This window comes from Oreochromis aureus, linkage group 15 (genome assembly GCF_013358895.1).
Source record: "Oreochromis aureus strain Israel breed Guangdong linkage group 15, ZZ_aureus, whole genome shotgun sequence".
Classification (NCBI taxonomy): Eukaryota; Metazoa; Chordata; class Actinopteri; order Cichliformes; family Cichlidae; genus Oreochromis; species Oreochromis aureus.
In genome coordinates this window covers 41,196,415-41,219,625 of record NC_052956.1, presented here as the reverse complement: position 1 = coordinate 41,219,625, position 23,211 = coordinate 41,196,415, and the positions used below count along the sequence as shown (strand labels likewise).

Here is a 23,211-nt window from a genome sequence, read left to right as displayed (position 1 = left end):
CATCAACCGCCACTGTCACTGTGTTCACGCTTCACACACGGAAACACACCCAGAGCGCGCCTCACACGCACAGCGCGTTTCACCAGCAGTGAGACCCACAGAGAGCGCTTTTCATCAGCGGAAATTTACACAGAAACCTCTGAACTCAACTGTTAGAACTCTTCCGAAGCACAACCGCACCATATACCAGGTACCCCTTTCACTGCGCTTATGACCGCCACCACGGGGCAAAATCGCATCATAAAACAAAAGTGATGCTCGTCCCCGAGGCTCAAAACCGACACCATAAACCAGGGTCTGCTTTACCTTTAATCGGGGTGAAGTAAATATTTTACTTATAATGTTATGACCGCAGCCCTCGAGGCTTAACCGACACCATAAACCACCGTCTAACCTCTATTCAATGTGCTGAAACCAGCAACCCCTCACTACTGTACTTACGGCCGCATCACCAGAACACGGCCGTATCATAAACCAAAACCTACGGACGTGTTTCGCATTACGCGTTGCTAGCGCTTAACCGACACCGTAAGCCAGTATCTGCTTAACCTTAATTCTGTACTAATTTTATGACCGCATCAACGAGGGCTTATATCCGACACCATAACCCACTTCAAAACCTCTATTCAATGTACTGGACATATGGCCGCGTCTCCAAAGATTCTAATGTATTATTGCTACAGAAGCCAGTCTTAGACAAAGTTAAATGTGGAAGGTAAAGTGGGCTGCAACTAGCTCAACGTAGTATATTATTAGTTTCTTGGTAGAAGCAATTAAACTGCAACTAGCTCAACGTAGTATATTATTAGTTTCTTGGTAGAAGCAGTTTATCTAACACACTGGAATTCAGCCTCAACTTTTGTTGTTAGTATCTCGTGCCAAAAACCAGACACCGACAAATTTAATGTGAAAATACGTGTAACTCAGCGAACAGATTAATTTGGAAAGCCCAATATGCACATTTGGTATTTATAATACAACAGGCTGTGCTTACCTTTCTGTTTAGGCCGGCCCTCTGTTCGCCTCGCCCCACGATCTCACCACAGGCCAAATCTGCCCTTCCTCAGCACACCAAAGATCCGGGTCACCAGGCACCAAGTTGTTAAAATCTCCCAATTCTTTGAATCTTTGGGCTGAAGGAAGGACAATACTCGGTGTATAAATGCTCAATCAACAATATTTTATTTCCATATAATTCAACACTTAAGAGCATAAAAACCATCATGATGGGGAGACCTGCCTGCAGAGGGTCACAGCAAGTCTCAAAATGGTGACGGGTTACTCAGCCTTTTATAGCCCCTAGTAGCCCCCACCTAGTCGTAAAAGCCTAAACATTCACATTCTTTCTCTCTTACGGCGCCTAAGTTATGACCTCGGCTCCTTGTTTTTCTGCTCTCCGTAAAGGTGGGGGTATGGAATGTAGTCTGTTTCTCCCATTATCAGTACAAGGCCCTCTGCACCCAACATTCTCTTCATGATTCAGCAGTATGAAATGTCAAGAAACAGTGTAACACATTCAACAGTGTCGAGTAATGCAGGTCAATCCAATAGATCTAATGATTTTCACACTCTTTTAAGTCAGAAGTATAATGCAAACTAAAACTACATACTGATCACACACTCTATATTAAGGGGTATAATATGATCTACAGCAGTATCATAATTCAACTACTTTGATTACAGATATAAGGTAACATATGATAACAGAATAATCTCACATCATCTATCACTATTAGCTAACTGTTCAAACATACCTCTGAATTAGTTCCAATGTTGCACACGCTGACTCTTGGTATTCCAGGTTCAATACATAGAATGAACCAAAGAAGACTGACATCTCATCAGCAAAGGTGTTCTCTTTGTCCAGCTCAACAATTACACGCCCCTCTGCGCTCACCATCCAGCAGGTGGCGGTCATTGAACTTTGTCCTTAAATGTATAGGGGCAACATGTTGTCATTATGCAACATAAAATAATTTCAATACTTCACTTCTTCACACTGTCTAGATAGTCATAAAGCAAATAGCTACGTACAGTTAATTATCAGTGGCCTTATGTACATAAGTCTGTTTTAACATATTATAATTGTACATAATTGGGAATTATTCTGCACATTAAACACACCTAACAAAGAGGCAGCCCAATTAAATTACCGGAGATGAATCAACTGTATGGTTATTTTGGAGCTTATAGTTTGTGCTGCTGTTAAACTTTACAGTATTGATTTCAGTATTTCTGCTGTTGGTGTAGCTAGACTACTATGTTGATCAGTAATATGTAATGTGAAATTTGATATTGTTACCTTGCTGGGTTCACTGAGACACATGTCCAACAACCTTGGTTTATAAAGGAAATACAGAAATTTGAGCTAACATAACAGAGACTGGATACCTGTGTCCACGAAAAGCTCCTGTGCCAAACAGAAATTTTAATATGGTCTAATCAGCTCTATTTCATGAGTGACTTCTCACCAAGCATAATCAGCCTTGGAGTGATTGGCAGGTTGCTCTCTGCTTCAAGGGACATCCTGGTAGATGTTTCCTGCCAGAAAAAGGACCAAGACATGTTATGTAACAAAAAACAAAAACACAAACAGGACAGCAAGCAACAGCATTAAACATAGAGCTGTATGAAAAAAGCTTACATCTGCTAAGACAAAGAGGGAGTCTTCATCTTCCTTGTAATACTTCATCATGAGAAGTATGGCTGCTGTGCCAACCTTGTTGTTGGTCAAAACTCCCTCACTTTCTATCTGCTGGATGAGTGTCCTTATACCAAGGTTCCATTTGAGCTTCTGGCTGGAGAAATAGTTAATAATCCTTCTGCCTTTGGTTATGAGGGCCTGACCTAAGCGCTCACTGATATCGATCCCTGTGAGTTTGTAAAAGTGGTTCGAAAGACCTTTCCGAGTAAACAAGAATGGCCACTGCTCCTGAATTTCAGCTACTGAAAGTGAGGGACAACTGTTGATAAGCTGCCACTGAGAAATATATGTGAGGCACATGAAGTCATCCACATCAGGTCTCTCCACAGCTCCAGGTCCTTCTGAATTAAAAATTGTTAACAAGATGTGCTTCTTTTCCTCTAAAGAAGCTGGCGTTTCCCCCTCAGGAAGTTCAATTGGTTGCCAATTTATACAACCATAGCTATCAACAAGGCATCTAACTTTTTTAGGTGAGGTTGCATTACTATTGGAACTGCAGTCTTCCTCATTCCTGGTTCTCTTTGTTTGACGAAGCCTATGTGTTGTATTATCTCGATTAACATGTTCAACTCTAGATTTGATGCTTCTCAGTAGTGAATAATGTCCACAACCCAGTCTTTCTCCCTTTTCAGTAAAATCTGCAAATGTTTGAGGGTATCTGTTTACAATGATTTTAGCAACTTCTTCACAAGATGCACGTTTAGGGTTCCTGCAGTGAACTTGCATGGCCTCCACAACAATTCTAACCATACTTCTCCTGTCCTCTGGATGAGCTCTGTCCCCTCTTGTGATTGCATGCCACAGTCGGAGTGGAAATCTTTCCCAAGGAATCTGTAAGTGTGAGACCCAAGAGCTGGAGTAATGGTTGTACATAGTGGTGGACGTGGAGGAGGAGGGGTGAGGTGGATGGCTTGATGTTTCAGCTGATGCAGCAGGGCAAGGCTCCAGAGTAATGGTGTCATTCAGGTTCTCTAGTCTGTTGCCGTCTAAAAAAATAAATAAATAAAGATCATTGGAAAAGTTACCTTAAAAAGCTACTATGTCAACAAATATGTCCTCACTAAAAAATGAACCCTTCAATTAGGATTGAGTAGTAACGGCAAGGCAGTTTTTGGGGACCTTGTCTGAAGATGAAAAGAAGCAATCCCAGGACTGCAAAAGAACTACAAACTCAAGGTCTTGCATTGAAAAGAGCTTGAGTCAATATATTTTACAGTATGTCACAATTTCAAACCCTTAGTTGTACCACTACCAATGACAGGTTAATGGTGTTAGATTTAGTGTCTACTTTTGTTTATGTTTTCCGTGTTAATTATCTACCAGACAATGTGAGCCCCAAAACGCTCTTCAATATTATACTGTCAAAGTACATGTGTAGTATGGTGAAGAGAAAAAAAAGCTAATCAGTGACATATGAGTCTATGAGTGACCTTCAAATCATAGACTCAACTCTATGATTTGTACAGAACCTACACAAACCTCCTTTAAATGCAAGAAGTAGTTTACGTATTTGAATTGGTGTGCGAAAGGGTTTGAGATCTTCCGCCTCCACAAACAAAAGATCACTTTTTTGTTGTACACCAATAACGTCCGTCAGATGTTCTACAATGCAGATTATTTTCTCTCTGTCTAGTGTCGGCAGGAGGCTTGTGAGTTCCTCTTCAATTTCCATCCCTGAAAGAGAATTAAGAGGAAACTGAATGGTGTAAGGAGACAACAAAAAGGCCTGCCATGTTATAAAGTGGTGGTGGGTAATAATCCATCAGACTTTCAGCATTTACACAAACACTTCTTTCTGTAGGGCAATGCAAGCAGTGAAGTCCAAGGTCAATGAGGAGTACTGAGTGATGCAACTCAAGCACAAAGTACAATTCAGAATCGTTAACAAGTATAACAGCTATCTTCCCAAAAACCAAGCCATCATCAGTGTCATCTACAATGGAAACATAGCCTTTGACATACTTGGTACCTTTGTAGACAACTGCTGACACATCCAAAGTTTGCCACAGCTTCTTGAATGAGAGCGTTGTAAAGATGATGATTCTAATCACTTGTTTCTCCAATCATTTGAACTATAGGTGGAAACATTTGGCCCACTGAGAGGTACGACTGCAGTAACTGATGATGTTCAGTCTTGGATAAGTTGACAAAGTTATGCAAGACTGAACTTGTACATGCTTTGAAATACGAGTGCTTGCTCTCAAACCTAACAGATTACTTCCTTCTCTTTCCACCCAGTCTATGTCCATTCTTGTCCACAGTCTTGTTACATCCCGTATTGACTATTGCAACTCTCTTCTGCATGGTCTCCCCCAAAAATCCCTCCATAACCTTCAACTGGTTCAGAACTCTGCTGCTCGCATTATCACCAGAACCCCCTCCTACCAGCACATCACCCCTGTTCTTCAGGAACTTCACAGGCTCCCTGTGAAAGCCCGGATAATATTCAAACTTCTTCTGCTCACCTTCAAGGCCATTCATAACCTCGCTCCTCCTTACCTTTCTGACCTGTTAACCACTACCTGTTCTGCCCGTTCACTTCGATCTTCCTCTTCTATCCAGCTTGCTGTACCTTCCTTCCGCCTCACCACCATGGGAAGCAGAGCTTTCAGCTGCTCTGCTCCCAGGCTGTGGAACTGCCTACCCCCAGAAATAAGAAACATTGGTTCTCTCCCCCAGTTTAAATCCCAACTCAAAGCTCATCTGTTCAAATCTGCATATTCACTGTGAATCCATTGTTTGTTAATTTTATCTTGTGCTTTGTTTTATTGTTCTTATTTTTATTGTTTTACTATGTGTCTTCCTATTGTAAAGTGTCCTTGGGTGACTTGAAAGGCGCTTATAAATAAAATTTATTATTATTATTATTATTATCAAACCTAAGGGTGCACAAACGAATGAGTGGTCCAAAGTGAAGGATAAGCTCTGCATAATGTAACAAATAGTGATGTTTTGATTTTAAAGCTTTGTCAGGAAACCTACTGTGTCTCAGATATATATATAGTCCTCTATGAAAAAAGTTCTTGATTGATTTTGTCCACTTCTGCTTGTGGAATATTAAATGAAGACAGTTTGTCAGACAGTATTGCAAGAACATCGTGCATTGCACAGCTGAGAAGATCCTGAAATTCCTCTATGATGCTCTGTATAGTGCTGGTTGGTAAGAGCATTTTAGCCTGCATTACACAAAGCCAACTGTCTCCTAATAGATTAACTGTGTCCTGTCCTTGTATTATGGCAAATTCCCCAATTTCTTGTTGCCTTGACTGCTGAACTGTCTACTTATGTTTTCGAGAAATACGGCTGGAAAATGATGTTCGGACACTGAAGTATTTAGAACAATCTTCCAATGGACATAATACTTTTTTCCCGTCTTTGATGTGAAATCTGAGATGGGCACAGAGTTGTAAAGTTTTGTGCAGCATACCCACATCCAGGAACTTGACAGCTGAGGTCACCAGTGAACTTATAAAACTCCTCCTCAGTGGTCTCCCTTCTTGTTCTGTGATTCCTAGGCATATGTGAATGAAAGGCAGAAAATGTTCTGAAAGTGGCAGGACAGTTCTCAGTTCCACAAGAAAGCCTATAGTTAGCTACATGTTTGTGGCTTTTAACATGCAAACTGAACAATATAAATTTGTGTGCACGGAAGCCACATAATTTATAAATACACATAGTTGCAAAAAGTTCAATGACCAATTACCTTTCCTAAATGGCATATGCAATGCAATGCAAAAAAAAAAAAAAAAAAAAAAGAAAAATAAGAGTATTGTCAATAGGGACCAATTCCCAGTTTTTACATGATCAAAATTATTAACAAAAGGCTTCAATAAACAGAAAATGTGTGCTGACAAAAGAAAAGAGAGCAGTGCACAAAAATGAAAAGATATTTGAGCTCGACGCTTTAATGGGTTTAACATGACTTAGTCAGCACTCCGCACCGTACAGGTAGTACAAGCACACCTGAAAACACTGACCAGCTAACAGCTTTAAGCATTTGGGCACAACCTCGGTAGTTAACCGATTCACCTGTTGCAAATGTCCAACTTTCTATCAAGTCTCATAAATTCATCGGCAACTATTACCTAACTAGTCTTTTGAGTCTCCACATTCATAGATATTGATATTTTGTCTCAGCATTTGAATGAAAATAACCTGGCACGGTAGCTTAAAAGTCAAAACAAACAGTAACAAGAACGCATTTCTGACTTCTCTTGAATAAGTGAAAAAGCACTTACCTTCAGACTGATTAGCTGGTGTCAATCCAACTTTAATGTTTCCCATGTCAGTCCGTTTTAGGGAAAAAGTGTTAAGTTTAGTTGTTTCATTTACTTTTGAGATACTCCCTCATGGACGAGAAATTTGGAGTCTAGCAGAGTTGTCACGAATAACATACGATCTTCAGATATAATCCAATCAACCGTGCATTTAACCTGACTGAACTCCATCCAGTTACCTCTGACTACTTCTAAGTTGCACATGTTAACGGTCCGTAAATTGTCTCTGTTGTACTTCCACCATCTCATCATCACTCTGTGCTGCAGCAAACTGGGACTGTGGCACAGAATAGTTGATGGTCATGTTGTTCTCCTGCTTTGCAGCTTTGTTTGAGTCTGAATTGTGTCTTAAACGTGCAAAACTAAGAAAAGCAGATCAATATTTTCTTCTTCTTGTTATTTAATGGTGGTTGGCAACCAGCGAAAGGAGCATTAGCCGCCTCGATCAATATCTGCTATCCGCCATTGTTGTTTTGAAAGTGTGCGCCATACGTCATGTTGTACGTCAGATAAAGGTGTGGTCTCGACTATTGCTCTCCCATTGAGATGTGTAACCAGTGCTACACACACCTGTCGCATAACATGCTTTAAAAACATAACATTCGCTTTAAAAACACAACCCAACACGCTAAACATGAACAAACAAAAACACCCGTGTTGCATTATCATGTATATCCAGGACATCTCTTCTGAACCAAGATGAAGTGGTGCTACAAGGAGAGTGCATTTTATAGCAGTCTGGCCTGCCACAAAATGCACCGCTAAAAATACAGTTTCTGCTTGTCCCAGAATTTATTAAATTTGAGAGTGAAGTTGTAGGACTGATGCTGGTTAGTGGTGTAGGTTTCATAGGTGTGACACCTGAACTTGTGTAAAATGACCACCAGAGCATATTCCGAGACTTCTGGTTAGTTCACTGTAGTTAGGCAGAGGTGTCTTAAAAGTACCACCTTATACAGAAACAATGAAGTTCCAGTATAAAAAAGAATAAGAAGAGTAAAAAGCTACACCCTGCTAAATGAAGTAACTTTTAAACATTACTTTAAATGTAACATATAGAAAGGAAATCAGTCTAAGTATACGTTACCTACATTGGCCCCCGTTTTAGTATATAGAAGTATACTCTGTACTAGCATAATGTCCTTTCCAGTCTATAAGAGTATACTTAAAATATACTCTACTCTAACACAATACTAAACTTACAAGTATACTATTGATTTACTTTTTAGTTTATATTTGGCTTACTTCTGGTTGAAACATAGTAATTAAAATCCAGTTGAAACATATTTTTCACATGTAACAAATCACTCCATTCCCCAGACAGTCAGATAATAGTTCCAACTATCAGAAGGCTTCCTTTGCAGAGAACTACACTCAAAGTTCACGTACCAGAATTGTATTGCAAACAGGTGAGAAAATGATTTGAGAGTTGAGGTTTATTAACTATTAACCCTTTTCACTCACGGTTTAAACATTTTTTTTTTTTTATCCCACTTACTCTGTTCAGAAGGTAAAAGACATTACACAAGAATTTGTGACAAATTCTTGTTTAAAAAGCACTGCAATGCAATTTCGTTGTACTTCTTAGTATACTTCAGTTATACTTCAAATACTTCAAATAGTGTAGCTGCAACTTACTCCTTAAGTTAAAAATGATGCTGCATATTGTAGTTTACATGTGATACTACTCTCACAATGAATTGCATTTTATGGTAATACACTCCGAATGAGGATTTAGGTAATTACTCTTAGATCTACAGTAGAAAACAACAGAAATCCAGATGGTGTAATAGTATAATCTCAGTAACATCACCAATTGTTACATTTGCTGTATTTTACAGCTGTTTCCATGAGTACAGTGAGTTACCGTAAAAATAATGTAATCTCATGGAATTTTCCCACAATTACATGCAAATTACAGTACTAAACTGCTAACATCCTTTAGAGTTTTTTACTGTTGATTTTGCAGTACTAAGCTATGGAAATTACTGCAAAGGCTAACAGTGCAGTATTAGGCATTATGACAATGAAATCTAGCAGTATTTCCTACCTATAACAATAATTATATTAACCAAATCTAAAACAGAAGTGTTTAAGTAAATCATATAAAGGAGACTATAGTATGTATCTGTCACGGTCCCTGGGTTGTTGACCCAGTATTTTCAGTTCATGTTCACTGTTTATCTTCCGTATGTTCCACTTCCTGTTTTATTGTGTTAGCCTTAGTCTGTGCGCATTGTGTTCTAGTTCTCTTCCCATTGATCATTAATCAGATTAAGTCCAGCTCTTTACTCACCTGCCCCTAATCACTCATTATTCAGTCTGTGTACTTAAGTCCCTCCGTTTCATCAGTTCATGGTCTTGTCATTGTTGTTGTCTTGCCATTGTTCCTGTGAGTGTTTTCAGTTCAGCCAGCCAGCTAGTCATTCAGTCAGCCAGTCAGGCAGTCCTCTGTTTCATGTTTTGTTCACCCACTCTTAATAATAAACACGGCCTTCAGTTTATCACTCATCAACAAGTCCTGCATTTGGGTCCTCTTTTCCTTCGCTCCACACCACAACCCCTGACAGCATCTCTGTCCCTAACAGAGTAACCAGAGTGAGCACACATCTGTACATTTTGAGCATGCGTAACATAATGGTACCTTAAACTTGGTCTGTACTTGGCTGTCATTGATGGTGTTTCACAATACAAATTAGATACCAATTAAGAGATGTCTTAATCAGGTTCTTATATTTTTCATTTACATATAGAGACATATCTTTCTCAGAGCAAATTCAACTGTTTCATTTTTGTTCCAGAGTTAACCTGTACGATATTTATTTAACCATCAGTTATTTTGTCTCGCCATCTTCAAAGGCGATGTATATAATCATAATTATCATTGTTTCTTCAGACTGAGTGACTGCAATCTCTCAGAGAAAAGCTGTGAAACTCTGTCCTCAGTTCTCAGCTCCCAGTCCTCTAGTCTGAGAGAACTAGACCTGAGTAATAACAACCTGAAGGACTCAGGAGTCGACCATCTATCTGCTGGATTGGGGAGTCCAAAATGTAAACTGGAAATTCTTAGGTATCTGTTTTTCATAATTACACATGTAAATAAATAACTGAAGCTAATTAGGTTATTTTATCTATGTGTTGTCTTGGTATTTCTAGGATTTGATTCTGAGTTACAGTAAAGTGAGCTTACATTTCTGAAGGGCTCAACTTAAGGCTATAGGGTTATAAGCAAGTCCTGAAACAATAATACATATTGTCAAATCTGATAACTTGTTACTGCACCATGAACACCATACTACACCAGCATTACTTGTCTTGTTCATTATTTTTTCAGACTGTGTGGCTGTAACCTCTCTAACAAAAACTGTAAAGGTCTGTCCTCAGTTCTCAGGTCCCAGTCCTCTAGTCTGAGAGAACTGGACCTGAGTAACAACAACCTGCTGGACACAGGAGTGAAGCTTCTGTTTGCTGCAGTGGAGAGTCCAGACTGTAAACTGGAAATTATCAGGTCAATATTTTGTAAAGTGGATATGAATAAATATATGTGACGCAGACAAATATTGTAACACTCACCCCATCCGGTACCAGCAGATGGCTGTATATGCCGCTCTGGCTAAACCAACCTAAGTTTGTTTCTGCCAGAGGATTCATCCTGTTAAAAGGAAGCTTTGCTGCTACTTCTGAAACATAGGTTAACAGTGAGGTTCTGGCAGTGAGGTCCAGTGCATGCTATTGTATTATTCAAGACACTTAATTGACTTAAAACTACCATTAAAAACAGAGGAACAGTTCATATTTTTCACTGACTTTAGAACCATCTGGACGGACATTTCACTGCACTGAAAATGTTAAACACTAATTAAGGAACAGTCTCACGGTGTGTGTATAAGAGCGATGTAATGCCCATGTGTGTATGCCGAAAGAGATTGTGCTTGTCTGACCCCCCTTCTCCTTTCAGGGTGGAGCCTGCTGGAGTCCGATGGTTGAGACCAGGTCTGAGAAAGTGTAAGTGTGTTTTTAATTTGATTCATGAAAACAAAGCAGCACACATTCAACCATCTTCAAACTGTCACATCACTCATTCACATCTCTGATTGTCAAAGTGTCAATCAATGAATAGATGATGGACCAATAACTGCAGCTGGATTGTGTTTGTTCTCTCCACCAGATTCCTGTCAACTCACAATCGACACAAACACAGTCCACAAAAACCTCAAACTGTCTGACAATAACAGGAAGGTGACACATGTGGAGGAGGTTCAGTCATATCCTGATCATTCAGACAGATTTGATGTTTGTCCTCAGCTTCTGTGTAGAAATGGTCTGACTGGTCGCTGTTACTGGGAGGCTGAGTGGAGAGGAACGGTTGACATATCAGTGACTTACAGAAGAATCAGAAGAAAAGGAGGCAGTGATAACTGTGTGTTTGGATGTAATGATCGGTCCTGGCGACTGAGCTGCACTGATGATGGTCCTTGTTCCGTCTGGCACTATAACAGAGAAACAATTATCTCCTCCTCCTCCTCTTCTGTCTCTAACAAAGTAGCAGTGTATGTGGACTGTGCTGCTGGCACTCTGTCCTTCTACAGAGTCTCCTCTGACACTCTGATCCACCTCCACACCTTCAACACCACATTCACTGAAACTCTTTATCCTGGGTTTACAGTTAGTCCTGGTTCTTCGATGTCCGTGTGCTAAAATGAGTCTAAAGAGTGTCCTTGTCATGCTTCTGGGTTATGGACCCGGCATGTGTTTTGGGACTCATGACTTCCCTTTATGCAGTTCAATTCAGTTCAATTCAGTTTTATTTATGTAGCCCCAAATTACAACAACAGTTGCCTCAAAGAGCTTAATTTTTTAAGGTAAGAGAATGATAATTTATTCTTGTTTATGTTTATTTTGACCCTTTGTCACTTTCTTTTTGTCCCACTCATTTCCTCTCCCATTGTTATCTCATGTATTTGTTGCCTGTATAGGTTGTCCGTCAACTAGGTCATTGTAGTCTAGGAGCTTAGAAAGAAAGCAGCTAGACTTCTTCAAATGTCATCAAGACATTTCAACTCTCCTCCAAGATGGTTCTTCTTCAAATTGTGGAGTGTCCCAGGCATTTAAACCCACATTGGGAGGTGTCCCTTAAGACGGTTGTCTTAAGACCCATTATTGATCATGTGCCTTATCACATGAGCCAAGGTACATTGTTAAGGTGTCCATCTCGCCTACCATCATACTGAGTTGCAATTCTACAAAGTCAAATTTTTCAGACAGTGTGAGAAATAAAATGATGTGTGTTCATCGGTGCTCCTTCAAACTGCTTCACACTCAATGAAAGTTAAGTAACACAGACTATAACATTAGATTTCTGTTAAGTTCTCTTCCTTCAGACAATAAAGGGTCCTTGGCTTTTGGTAACATTGATTTGTAGAAGTGCAATTATTACTCACACACTGCATGATGGCTACACACTGCCCTTTATTCTTAGCAGAGCTTAAACCATATGTCAGAATCTCATAACTCATAGCCTCATAACTTTGTTACACCCGGTTGTAGCTTACTTAAGAAAACTATGCTAGGACAACTTATTAATTGCAAGTAAACAGTGCTAACAATAAATTGATGTTTCTGACTGTGCAATAATAATTGTTTACCCACTGACAAACATTTCAGGGTCTACTAAGTTAAAAAAAAAAACCTATTTGTAGTAACTTACTTTTAAATTACGTTTTTTTCAACCTAGACATTTCTAGTTCAACACTTATAATAATATAACACTGTGTGCAAATGATTCAAAAAGAATAATTAACAACGCTTCTTGTAATGGTGTTAAAATCAGCCCAACTTTTATTTGGAAATGTAAAAAAGTATATGAGCCAACATACTGAACACTATTCTGCTAAGCAACAATCAATTATATGACCATCATTGTTATAATCTTACAATGAAACAAAGTCTCAGATTTACTTAATGTGAAACTAAGTTTAGGCTTTCCACAACTTTGTGTTGTAGTTACATTACTGATATAATCAAAATGTATTTACTGTTCAGTCACAAGTGCAGCGTGTAGTTTAAGCAACACATATGCTGGTATGTTGTAATATTTTAAGGAGGGCTTGTTTCCAGTCCAGGCATTACTACCTGAATGACTGTCATGGATTTAAGTGATCTAAATGTAAGTGCAGAAGAAAGTCTTTAACTTCCCTTAAGTACAGTGGCAGTGGATGTGGGCTGGACATTGTTAAGGTTCATTTTGAGGAGAGAGAGATGGTGGAGATCAGAATAACACACTGACCCTGTCAGGTGGAGTCAACGAAGATTTTAATGAAACACACGCAGCGTGGGAGATAGACACTGGACACAGACAGCATCAGATCTCCATCTCCAAAACTTCAGAACACAGTTTTATACATCGGGGTATTAGAACGCCCCCTCTTGCGTAAATTACATGGATACGTCAACTCAAAACCACAAATGTTCTGTTTGACAACTTGTGACACAATTAAAAGGACACTGGCTTCCATCTTCTCCCCGGTGGTTTCCCGCAAGCCAGCTCAGCTCTCGCATTGTGCACCTGCTTCTTCATCAAACAGTCACGTACACTAACATAAAACTGCAACCCTAGCAAAACATGCTTAAACTTTCACCTACAAATGAACCCACTAGCTGTATGTGTGTCTCGTCCTTAAATGCTCTCTCATCTCACCCATTGCAGTTCTGACCTTTCACCAGAACAGAGGCTCATCCTTACATGTAATAACCTAACTGGAACTATATATGTAATATGTAATCTACTGAATAAATGTTTTAATCCAGAACCTCTACTAAAAGCTTAATCAAAAGATATAGATGAATAAAAGATAATAAAGAATAACCTGATTGTTCATAACCTGCTCAAAATACTTGCACTCAGACGTTGCTTTTGGTTTCACTTTTGCAAAGCATGGCGTTTCCTGTCAGCCTGCAGTTTCCTGTCTCATTTTGGCACAGAGTATACTCAACGTTAGGGCCTTTCTTTTCCAATGCAGTCTGCATATAAACATTTAAGATTATAGATTCAAAAGCATTTCGGGTTATAGATTCAACTCAACAGTTTAACGTGGTTCTTACTGGACCTGTAATAAAGACTAATATGATACCAATATGTTTGAACATCTGAATGCAATATCAATATTAATAATAAAATGGTAATGATGATTATAAAAATAGCAGCGAATAATAGCAGCAAAATATCTTTCTACTCTTCACAACATACAATGAGCTTGAACCTGCCGGTGACCATCTTCACTGACCACACTATCTGTGATGGAGGACTCAGCTCTCCTGGTTTCCTGCAAGCAAATATCATATTTTTTAGAACACCAACTTATTTGCTTTCTTAAAACATTTTTTTCTGCATTTGCTATAGAACAGACCCCAATTTCGACAATCTCAGGCTCCCTCCCCACCGGAGAGGTGACTTTCAATGTCCCACTTGTCAGTCTGGATTGCCCTGACCACCACCCGACGCAGAATAATGTCATGAAAGCTTATCTTTAAAATGGGCTATGCAAACATGACCAATAACTTTTCATTCTGATGATCTGCAAAATGATTTGGGCACAAAACAAATTTCTCTGTTCAGAGACTTCACTAAATACAGTGTAGACAGTGTGGACCCTCTAAACTAAGTCTGTGGGATATGATCTTTGAATAAATGCAGACCAAACTAACGTTGTTTGTATTTACTTACACAGCATGTCTTGTAGAATTAACTATAGTCATCAGCAACAGAATAGAGCAGTCATATCTCAAATCTAATAACAGAAGGCAGTAGTGATCCGTCTCTTTTTAGAGAACCGGCTCTTTTAGCTTGGGTCACTAAAAAGAGCCGGCTCTTTCGACTCCCAATTGGCTCTTCAGGTTGTTTTGTTGCTTTAATTTATTTATTTTCAACAATGTAAAATTTTGCACCAGAGGAATTACTAATGTAAATAAATATGTGGTTTTATTTTTTTATATGTTTACATATAAATGTATACGGTGGCCCCTAGGCACAAAGCAGGTACAAACCCCCAAAAGCACGTACAAACTCCAAAACACAGTGCTAGCGTTAACTGAACTTCCAAAACACAGCTACCTAGATCACTTAAATTACACAATTAAAAGCATATGTATGTTGTTTGTGTATGTATGTGTTCATTTGTATGTATGTGTTCATTTACCTGTTACTACCACACACCAAATTCAGTTATTGGTACTTCCTGGCTTGTGTAGCCACTAGGTAACAAAACCTCAACACTGCCCCTAGCATCGTGGAGCACTTCTGTTGTGTTTTGGAGTTTTTTTGGAGGTTGCACGTGCTTCGGAGTTTGTACGTGTTTTGGAGCTTGTACGTTGTTGGAGTGATATTTTATGATTGTATCTTCTTACTCAGTTGTATATAGCATTTTTATTCTATTTTATTCTATTGTATATATTATTCTATTTTATTCTATTGTATATAGTATTTTATTTTATTTTATTGCATTCCAGTGTTTTCTAATTTCTGCCACATAACTTTGCACTTTTGCTGTAACGAAACAAATTTCCCACCTGTTATAGGAAACTTTCTACAAGTTCCCTCGCCACCTGACAATCCGGTTTGCTATGTTGATCCATTCAGTCACGTTCTCTGCACTAAATCCAGTTATGAAGTAACTGTGGCCACTCACCACCTCCATGAAACCTACCAGCAAAGCTCACAGCTCCACTCACGTTGCTCTGAAACACGCCCACAGACAAGGGTGAGTTAGCCAAAAAGCTGATGGATGTCAGCGCCGGATCCAGAAGCCATGCCATACCCCCTCTTCCGTAAGGTCTTCCAAATATTTTTTCATTAAGGATTCAGGCTCGACCGTAGCCCAGTTTGAACTGCTTCTTAACCTTGCATGTCTAAATGTCAATCCAAAGTCTTCTTCCATGTGGAAGCAAATTGCAGCTCCAACAGCAAGATCTAATGCGTCCTTTGTAGCTCCATTCCCCCATCATTGCCAGGTAGTAGGGACAAGCTCAGTTATGTGCACCTGCCTCCTAACACCATTCGATGCAAAGTTGGAAATCAGTCGCGAGTTCCATGGTGTAATGCTTCTCCATTGCTGTTTATGTCTGTTAGACATGGGATCCCAGTTTAGATCTTTTCTATCCTTCTTTTCGCAAAGTGCACAAGTAAGTTGGCACTGAGATCCCAAGTTCTTATCCGTCATACACAAATGTAGCAGCAAGCTTTCCACCACTGAATTGCACATTTTACTGCATACATCGAATAAAAATGGCACCAGGTTGCTAGTTCCCCTTCCCTCTATCCCTCTTTGCAAAATGCAGCAGCATGCTTTTGGCATTGAGTTGCCAGTTTCTCTGCATCTATCATCGGAAAAAGCTGCAGTGAATCCTGTTAGCACAGGACCGCCAGGTTCCTTCCATATCTGTCATTCGTAAAATGCAGTAGCAACCTTCCTACCAAAGAGTTTACAGTTTATTTGCACCTATCATCACAAAAAGCAGCAGCGAATCCTTCTAGAACTGGGATGGTAGGTTCTTTCTATATCCATCATTCGCAAAATACAGCAGCAAGCTTCCTACCAATGAGGTGCCACTTTCTCTGTATTTATCATGGCAAAAGGCAGAAACAAATCCTTCTAGAACTGGGATGGTAGGTTCTTTCTATATCCATCAGTCACAAAATGCAGCATCAAACTTTCAGCATCTGGATGCCAGATTCTCTTCCCTCATTTGCAAACGCAGCAGCAAGCTTTTCTACCACTGGGGTGCTTGTTTGTCCGCATGCATCCTTCATATGCAAAGCAGCAGTAAACCCTGCCAGCACTGGGATGCCAGATTTTTTCTCTATCCCTCATTCAGAAAATGCAGCAACATACTTCTCTGCATCGATTATTGCAAAAGCAAAAGGGAACCCTTCTACGTTGAGGATGTCAGTTCTCTGCCATCTATTCTTTGCAAAAAACAAAAAAACTACAACAAATTTCTTTCTCTACTATCATTCCTTTACGATATGCAGCAGCAAACTTCCTGACACCAGGATGCCAGGTTCTCATTCACTAATGCAGAAGCAAGTACTTCTACCACTGGGACAACAGTTTCTCCGCATCTAGCCTCCATATGCTGAGCGCCAGCAATTCTTTACGGGACTGAGACACCAGGTTCTCCAGCTCCATCCATTATTTGCGAAAGTGGTAGTTGCCAGGTTGCCAAGAGTCTCAACTTTTGAATTATTTTTTCCTCCAAACCCAGCAACTGTTTTATTTTTCTTCCTTCAGTTTCAAAATTAAATTAGATATGTAGATTATTCCCTAATGAATGAAGCAACACATCTCTAAAATGAAGAAATTCGGGTATACTAAGAATCAGAATGATTACAGTTCAATATTCTCTTAACTTGACTTGCTCTTATTATTATCAATACACTAATGACTAAAACTGTGTAGCCATGCTTTGACTTTATTCCTTGCTGTAACAGCAAATCCAACAACTCATTCAAAGCAGATCCAGGATCAGTCCAAATTATCAGCAGTTTGATCCACGTATGGATTGAAGTGTATTTGTGAAAATGTGGGACTGTTCCTTTAACAGTATGTGTATGAGATGTCCATGCTGAAACAGACTGTGCTAGTCTGACCCACCTCCTCCTTTCAGGGTGGAGCCTGCTGGAGTCCGATGGTTGAGACCAGGTATGAGGAAATGTAAGTGTGTTTTTAATCCAATCCAATCCAACTTTATTTATATAGAACTTTAAAAACAACAAAGTGCTTTCCAATAATAAAACAGAGATAGTGTCACGCCCGGTGTGGCAGGCGTGTGGAGTTTATAAAGAGGACCCAAAAGGCGGCAGCTCTGGTGCAGGTGAGTCTTTATTACACGCGTGGGTACAAACAACAAAGGCAGGTGAACGAGAACTGAAAAACCTAAACTGGGTGAAACTAACAAAACAAACCAGAAACGAAGATGCAGGGAGGTCCGGGAAATCACACATGGCGAGACGCAGGGAGAACGAGGGAAACAACACAGACGAACCAGCGACGAGGACGAGGTAACACACACTATAAATACACACGCCAGGAATCAGGGGAAGGGAAACAGGAGGGGAACACACCTGGAAGACATCACAGCTGACGAGGTGGAGGAACGTAAACAGGACACACTGACATAAGGCACAGACCGTCACAATAAAACAGGAAACACATACACACAAAGACACAGACTAGCAAACGCTGCATTTCTTAACACAAGGGTAGACGGCAGAACAGAACAACACTAAACCGGAGGAAGAACAGAACCAAAATGACACTAGTAGAAAACACAAAACGCTGGGTCAAAAGGACCCAGGATCGTGACAGTACCCCCCCGTCAAAGGCTGGCCCCAGACAGCCCAACAAGGAAACAAAACAGCCAGAGAGAAAAAAAAAAAAAAACAACAACAAACAACCCGACCAGGGCGGGCGGCGGGGGTCCAGGACGGAGGGCTCGAGGCAAAACCAAAACAGGAGCCCGGACAGTTCAGGGGGCCGGCCGTGAGGACGGCAGCGGTGCCGACGTGGGCACAGTTCAGGGGGTCGGCCGTGAGGACGGCAGCGGCGGCGACCCAGGCGGAGGCGGTCCGGGGGCCGCCCACGACGGCGATGTCGCCTGGCCAGTGGCCTGGAAGGTGGCCAGTCAGCTGCGGACCCCCACGGGGTAGGACCAGGCGACGCTGAAGACTCGGAGGCTGGACCAGGCGAGGCTGAAGACTCGGAGGCTGGACCAGGCGAGGCTGATGAGGCCGCAGGTGACGGCGTGGAAGCCGGGGACGAAGAGGCCGCAGGTGACGGCGAGGAAGCCGGAGACGAAGAGGCCGCAGGTGACGGCGAGGAAGCCGGAGACGAAGAGGCCGCAGGTGACGGCGAGGAAGCCGGAGACGAAGAGGCCGCAGGTGACGGCGAGGAAACCGGAGACGAAGGCACTGCAGCTGGCGGCGGCGTGGAAGCCGGAGGCGGAGGCGCTGCAGCTGGCGGCGGCGTGGAAGCCGGAGACGGAGGCGCTGCAGCTGGCGGCGGCGTGGAAGCCGGAGACGGAGGCGCTGCAGCTGGCGGAGCCGTGGAAGCCGGAGACGGAGGCGCTGCAGCTGGCGGCGTAGATGGTGAGGCTGCCGCTGGCGTGGATGGTGAAGCTGCAGCCGGCGGCGGCGTGGAAGCCGGAGACGGAGGCGCTGCAGCTGGCGTGAATGAAGAGGCAGCAGCTGGTGTGGAAGCCAGAGACGGAAGCGCTGCAGGCGGCGGCGTGGAAGCCGGAGGCGGCGGCGCTGCAGCTGGCGGCGGCGTGGAAGCCGGAGACGGAGGCGCTGCAGCTGGCGGCGGCGTGGAAGCCGGAGACGGAGGCGCTGCAGCTGGCGGCGTAGATGGTGAGGCTGCCGCTGGCGTGGATGGTGAAGCTGCAGCTGGCGGCGGCGTGGAAGCCGGAGACGGAGGCGCTGCAGCTGGCGTGAATGAAGAGGCGGCAGCTGGTGTGGAAGCCAGAGACGGAAGCGCTGCAGGCGGCGGCGTGGAAGCCGGAGGCGGCGGCGCTGCAGCTGGCGGCGGCGTGGAAGCCGGAGACGGAGGCGCTGCAGCTGGCGGCGGCGCGGAAGCCGGAGACGGAGGCGCTGCAGCTGGCGGCGGCGTGGAAGCCAGAGACGGAGGCGCTGCAGCTGGCGGCGTAGATGGTGAGGCTGCCGCTGGCGTGGATGGTGAAGCTGCAGCTGGCGGCGGCGTGGAAGCCGGAGACGGAGGCGCTGCAGCTGGCGTGAATGAAGAGGCGGCAGCTGGTGTGGAAGCCAGAGACGGAAGCGCTGCAGGCGGCGGCGTGGAAGCCGGAGGCGGCGGCGCTGCAGCTGGCGGCGGCGTGGAAGCCGGAGGCGGCGGCGCTGCAGCTGGCGGCGGCGTGGAAGCCGGAGACGGAGGCGCTGCAGCTGGCGGCGGCGTGGAAGCCGGAGACGGAGGCGCTGCAGGCAGCGACGTGGACGGTGAGGCTGCAGCTGGCGTCGGCGTGGAAGCCGGAGACAGAGGCACTGCAGCAGGCTGGACGGATCCCTCGGACCTCCAGCGGAGACAGGAGACGGCGGCGGAGCGGTCCTCGGACCTCTCAGCGGAGACACGAGACGAAGGCCGGAGCGGTCCCTCGGACCCTCCAGCGGAGACACGAGACGAAGGCCGGAGCGGTCCCTCGGACCCTCCAGCGGAGACTAGAGACGAAGGCCGGAGCGGTCCCTCGGACCCTCCAGCGGAGACTAGAGACGAAGGTCGGAGCGGTCCCTCGGACCCTCCAGCAGAAGCCAGGACCAAGCCAGCAGCCACGAAGGCCACTAGCAAACACGAAAGCAAAGGGTGCTGTGCTGAGCACTGGCTCTGCTCAGACAGCGCTGACACGGAGTTATTCTCTGAGGGCTGCTTAATCTTCAGGGGTCCAGAAACAGCTGGGGACTGAAACCTAGCTTCAGGGGAGGCCCTGGAGTGCATATCGGTGCCTGAAGCAGCTAAAGTGCGAGAAACTCCCTGGCTGGAACTTAGACTTTCTCCCTGCATGGAGTGAATGAGAGAAACTGGTAATACTGGAACCTGTACTGCAAGTAACGGTGACACTGGAGGCACAGGGACCTGAACTACAGGAGCCTGACCTACAGGGGGCACTGGAGACCGAACTAAAAGCGATACTGGAGACACTGGAGGCACAGGGGCCTGGACTACAGGCGGCACAGGGGCCTGGACTACAGGCGGCACAGGGGCCTGGACTACAGGCGGCACAGGAGGCACTGGAGACTGAACTACAGGCGACACTGGGGACACTGGAGACTGGACTACAGGCGACACTGGAGGCACTGGAGACTGGACTACAGGTGACACTGGAGGCACTGGAGACTGGACTACAGGTGACACTGGAGGCACTGGAGACTGGACTACAGGTGACACTGGAGGCACTGGAGACTGGACTACAGGTGACACTGGAGGCACTGGAGACTGGACTACAGGTGACACTGGAGGCACTGGAGACTGGACTACAGGTGACACTGGAGGCACTGGAGACTGGACTACAGGTGACACTAGAGGCACTGGAGACTGGACTACAGGTGACACTAGAGGCACAGGAGACTGGACTACAGATGACACTGGAGGCACAGGAGACTGAGCCGAAAGGGGCACTGGAGACTGCACTGAGGGTGAAGCTGGGAGCACTGGAGACTGCACTGAGGGTGAAGCTGGGAGCACTGGAGACTGCACTGAGGGTGAAGCTGGGAGCACTGGAGACTGCACTAAGGGTGAAGCTGGGGGCACTGGAGACTGCACTACAGGTGGCACTGGAAGCACTGGAGACTGCACTACAGGTGGCACTGGAAGCACTGGAGACTGCACTACAGGTAACACTGGAGGCACTGCAGACTGAACTGAGTGTGGCACTGGAGACTGAGCAGCTAAGCCAGCTACTGGGGGCTGGGGAGGTGTGGTGGAGCGAGACTGGGACGAGGAGGCGGGAAGTTTGTGTAGCTCCGAACTTGGAAGTCCCAAATACAAAGCAAAGGCTTGCAGCGGAGTAAGCCCAGTGTCTTCCACCACATAATCCTTCTTTCGCCGCTGCTTGCCCCTCCTGCAGGGCCTGGATTCTGAAAGCAGCGGTGGAGTGACACCAGAAACCTGAGCTGAGAGTGGCTGCGGGGCAGCAAACTGAGTAGAGAGTGGCTGCTGAGCAGGCGATGAGCTGTTCACATAATCATCTGCCGCACAGAAGACAGCCCCAGAATGAACAGTCACACAGTCTGAAAACGGAAAAAATCTCACTCACCACAGCCGGCGAATTAGAAGTCCGGACGACCGGCTGTGGGGTGGCGCGCCGGCGGCGCGATCGGCGTCTCCCCCCCGCAGACGGCTCCGACGAGCCGGGCAAGAACACATCCGGCGAGTCGGGCAGCGAGGCAGGAGTGGCGGAGAGAAGGTGTGGTGTGAGGTGGAGAAAGGCCTGCATGGTCGGGAAAGAGACCCCAGTAGCCATGGCAGGCCGGAAAAAACCGTTGTAGCCGGCTTTCCACTACGCGCGCAGCTCTTCCGGGGGATGTTCCAGCCACAGGCCGAGAAGATTCTCCACATTATAAATGATGTCGTCCCGGAGCTCCTCAGACGGATTTACTGCTGCTGGGTCCATGTTGGCTGGTTCGTGCTGTCACGCCCGGTGTGGCAGGCGTGTGGAGTTTATAAAGAGGACCCAAAAGGCGGCAGCTCTGGTGCAGGTGAGTCTTTATTACACGCGTGGGTACAAACAACAAAGGCAGGTGAACGAGAACTGAAAAACCTAAACTGGGTGAAACTAACAAAACAAACCAGAAACGAAGATGCAGGGAGGTCCGGGGAAATCACACATGGCGAGACGCAGGGAGAACGAGGGGAAACAACACAGACGAACCAGCGACGAGGACGAGGTAACACACACTATAAATACACACGCCAGGAATCAGGGGAAGGGAAACAGGAGGGGAACACACCTGGAAGACATCACAGCTGACGAGGTGGAGGAACGTAAACAGGACACACTGACATAAGGCACAGACCGTCACAATAAAACAGGAAACACATACACACAAAGACACAGACTAGCAAACGCGGACTTAACACAAGGGTAGACGGCAGAACAGAACAACACTAAACCGGAGGAAGAACAGAACCAAAATGACACTAGTAGAAAACACAAAACGCTGGGTCAAAAGGACCCAGGATCGTGACAGATAGCAGTTAAAAACCATACATTAAGCAGACAAAGAAATAAATATAAATAAATAAAGAATGAATATATGAAAGATAAATAAAATAAAGAAGAAGATAAAAATAAATCAGTAGATATATTAAATATTAGATCATGAGTAAAATAGACAATAAGATATACAATGAATAAGATTAACAAAATAAAAGGATTAAGAGTGAGCAACAGTTGACTAAAACTGACTACAGGTTGACTCTGGTACTACTCCTAAAAAGCCTTTGAAAAAAAAGTGTGTTTTTAAAAGTGATTTAAACATTTCAAGTGTTGGGGCGAGCCTTATATGGAGGGACAGTTTTTTCCATAATTTGGGGGCCACAACAGTGAAAGCTCAGTCACCCCGATGTTTCAGTCTCGACAGCAAGGAGTGACTGGTCAGTTGGTCTGAGAGACCTTTGTGGAGTGTATCGGTGTAGAAGGTCTGACAGGTAAAAAGGAGCCAGGCCATTT

The 23,211-nt window shown here is 44.0% G+C and overlaps 2 protein-coding genes across 3 annotated transcripts in view; one reads left to right on the top strand and one right to left on the bottom strand.

Annotated features, from left to right (window-relative positions):
* LOC116319559 (NACHT, LRR and PYD domains-containing protein 5-like) overlaps nt 1-22,027 on the top strand; it is a 43,658-nt gene extending 21,631 nt beyond the window's left edge. The window contains exons 7-11 of the mRNA XM_039598470.1: nt 9,878-10,051; nt 10,316-10,489; nt 10,940-10,986; nt 11,150-11,155; nt 21,801-22,027. Coding sequence (XP_039454404.1) covers nt 9,878-10,051; nt 10,316-10,489; nt 10,940-10,986; nt 11,150-11,155; nt 21,801-22,027 — 628 coding nt within the window. The remainder of the gene's footprint in view (nt 1-9,877; nt 10,052-10,315; nt 10,490-10,939; nt 10,987-11,149; nt 11,156-21,800) is intronic.
* Nucleotides 1,735-9,878, bottom strand: LOC120433181. 2 transcript variants are annotated; one of them, XM_039599033.1, is made up of 5 exons: nt 6,943-9,878; nt 2,645-4,378; nt 2,472-2,541; nt 2,303-2,336; nt 1,854-1,929 (listed from the first exon to the last, which is right to left on the bottom strand). In XM_039599033.1, the coding sequence occupies exons 2-5, from the start codon at nt 3,575-3,577 to the stop codon at nt 1,869-1,871; spliced, it is 1,098 nt and encodes a 365-aa protein (XP_039454967.1). In that variant the 5' UTR covers nt 3,578-4,378; nt 6,943-9,878; the 3' UTR covers nt 1,854-1,868. The 2 variants fall into 2 exon arrangements, with proteins under 2 accessions (XP_039454966.1, XP_039454967.1); XM_039599032.1 differs by lacking the exon at nt 2,303-2,336 and having other exon boundaries at nt 1,735-1,929.
* Nucleotides 22,028-23,211: the final 1,184 nt, after the last annotated feature.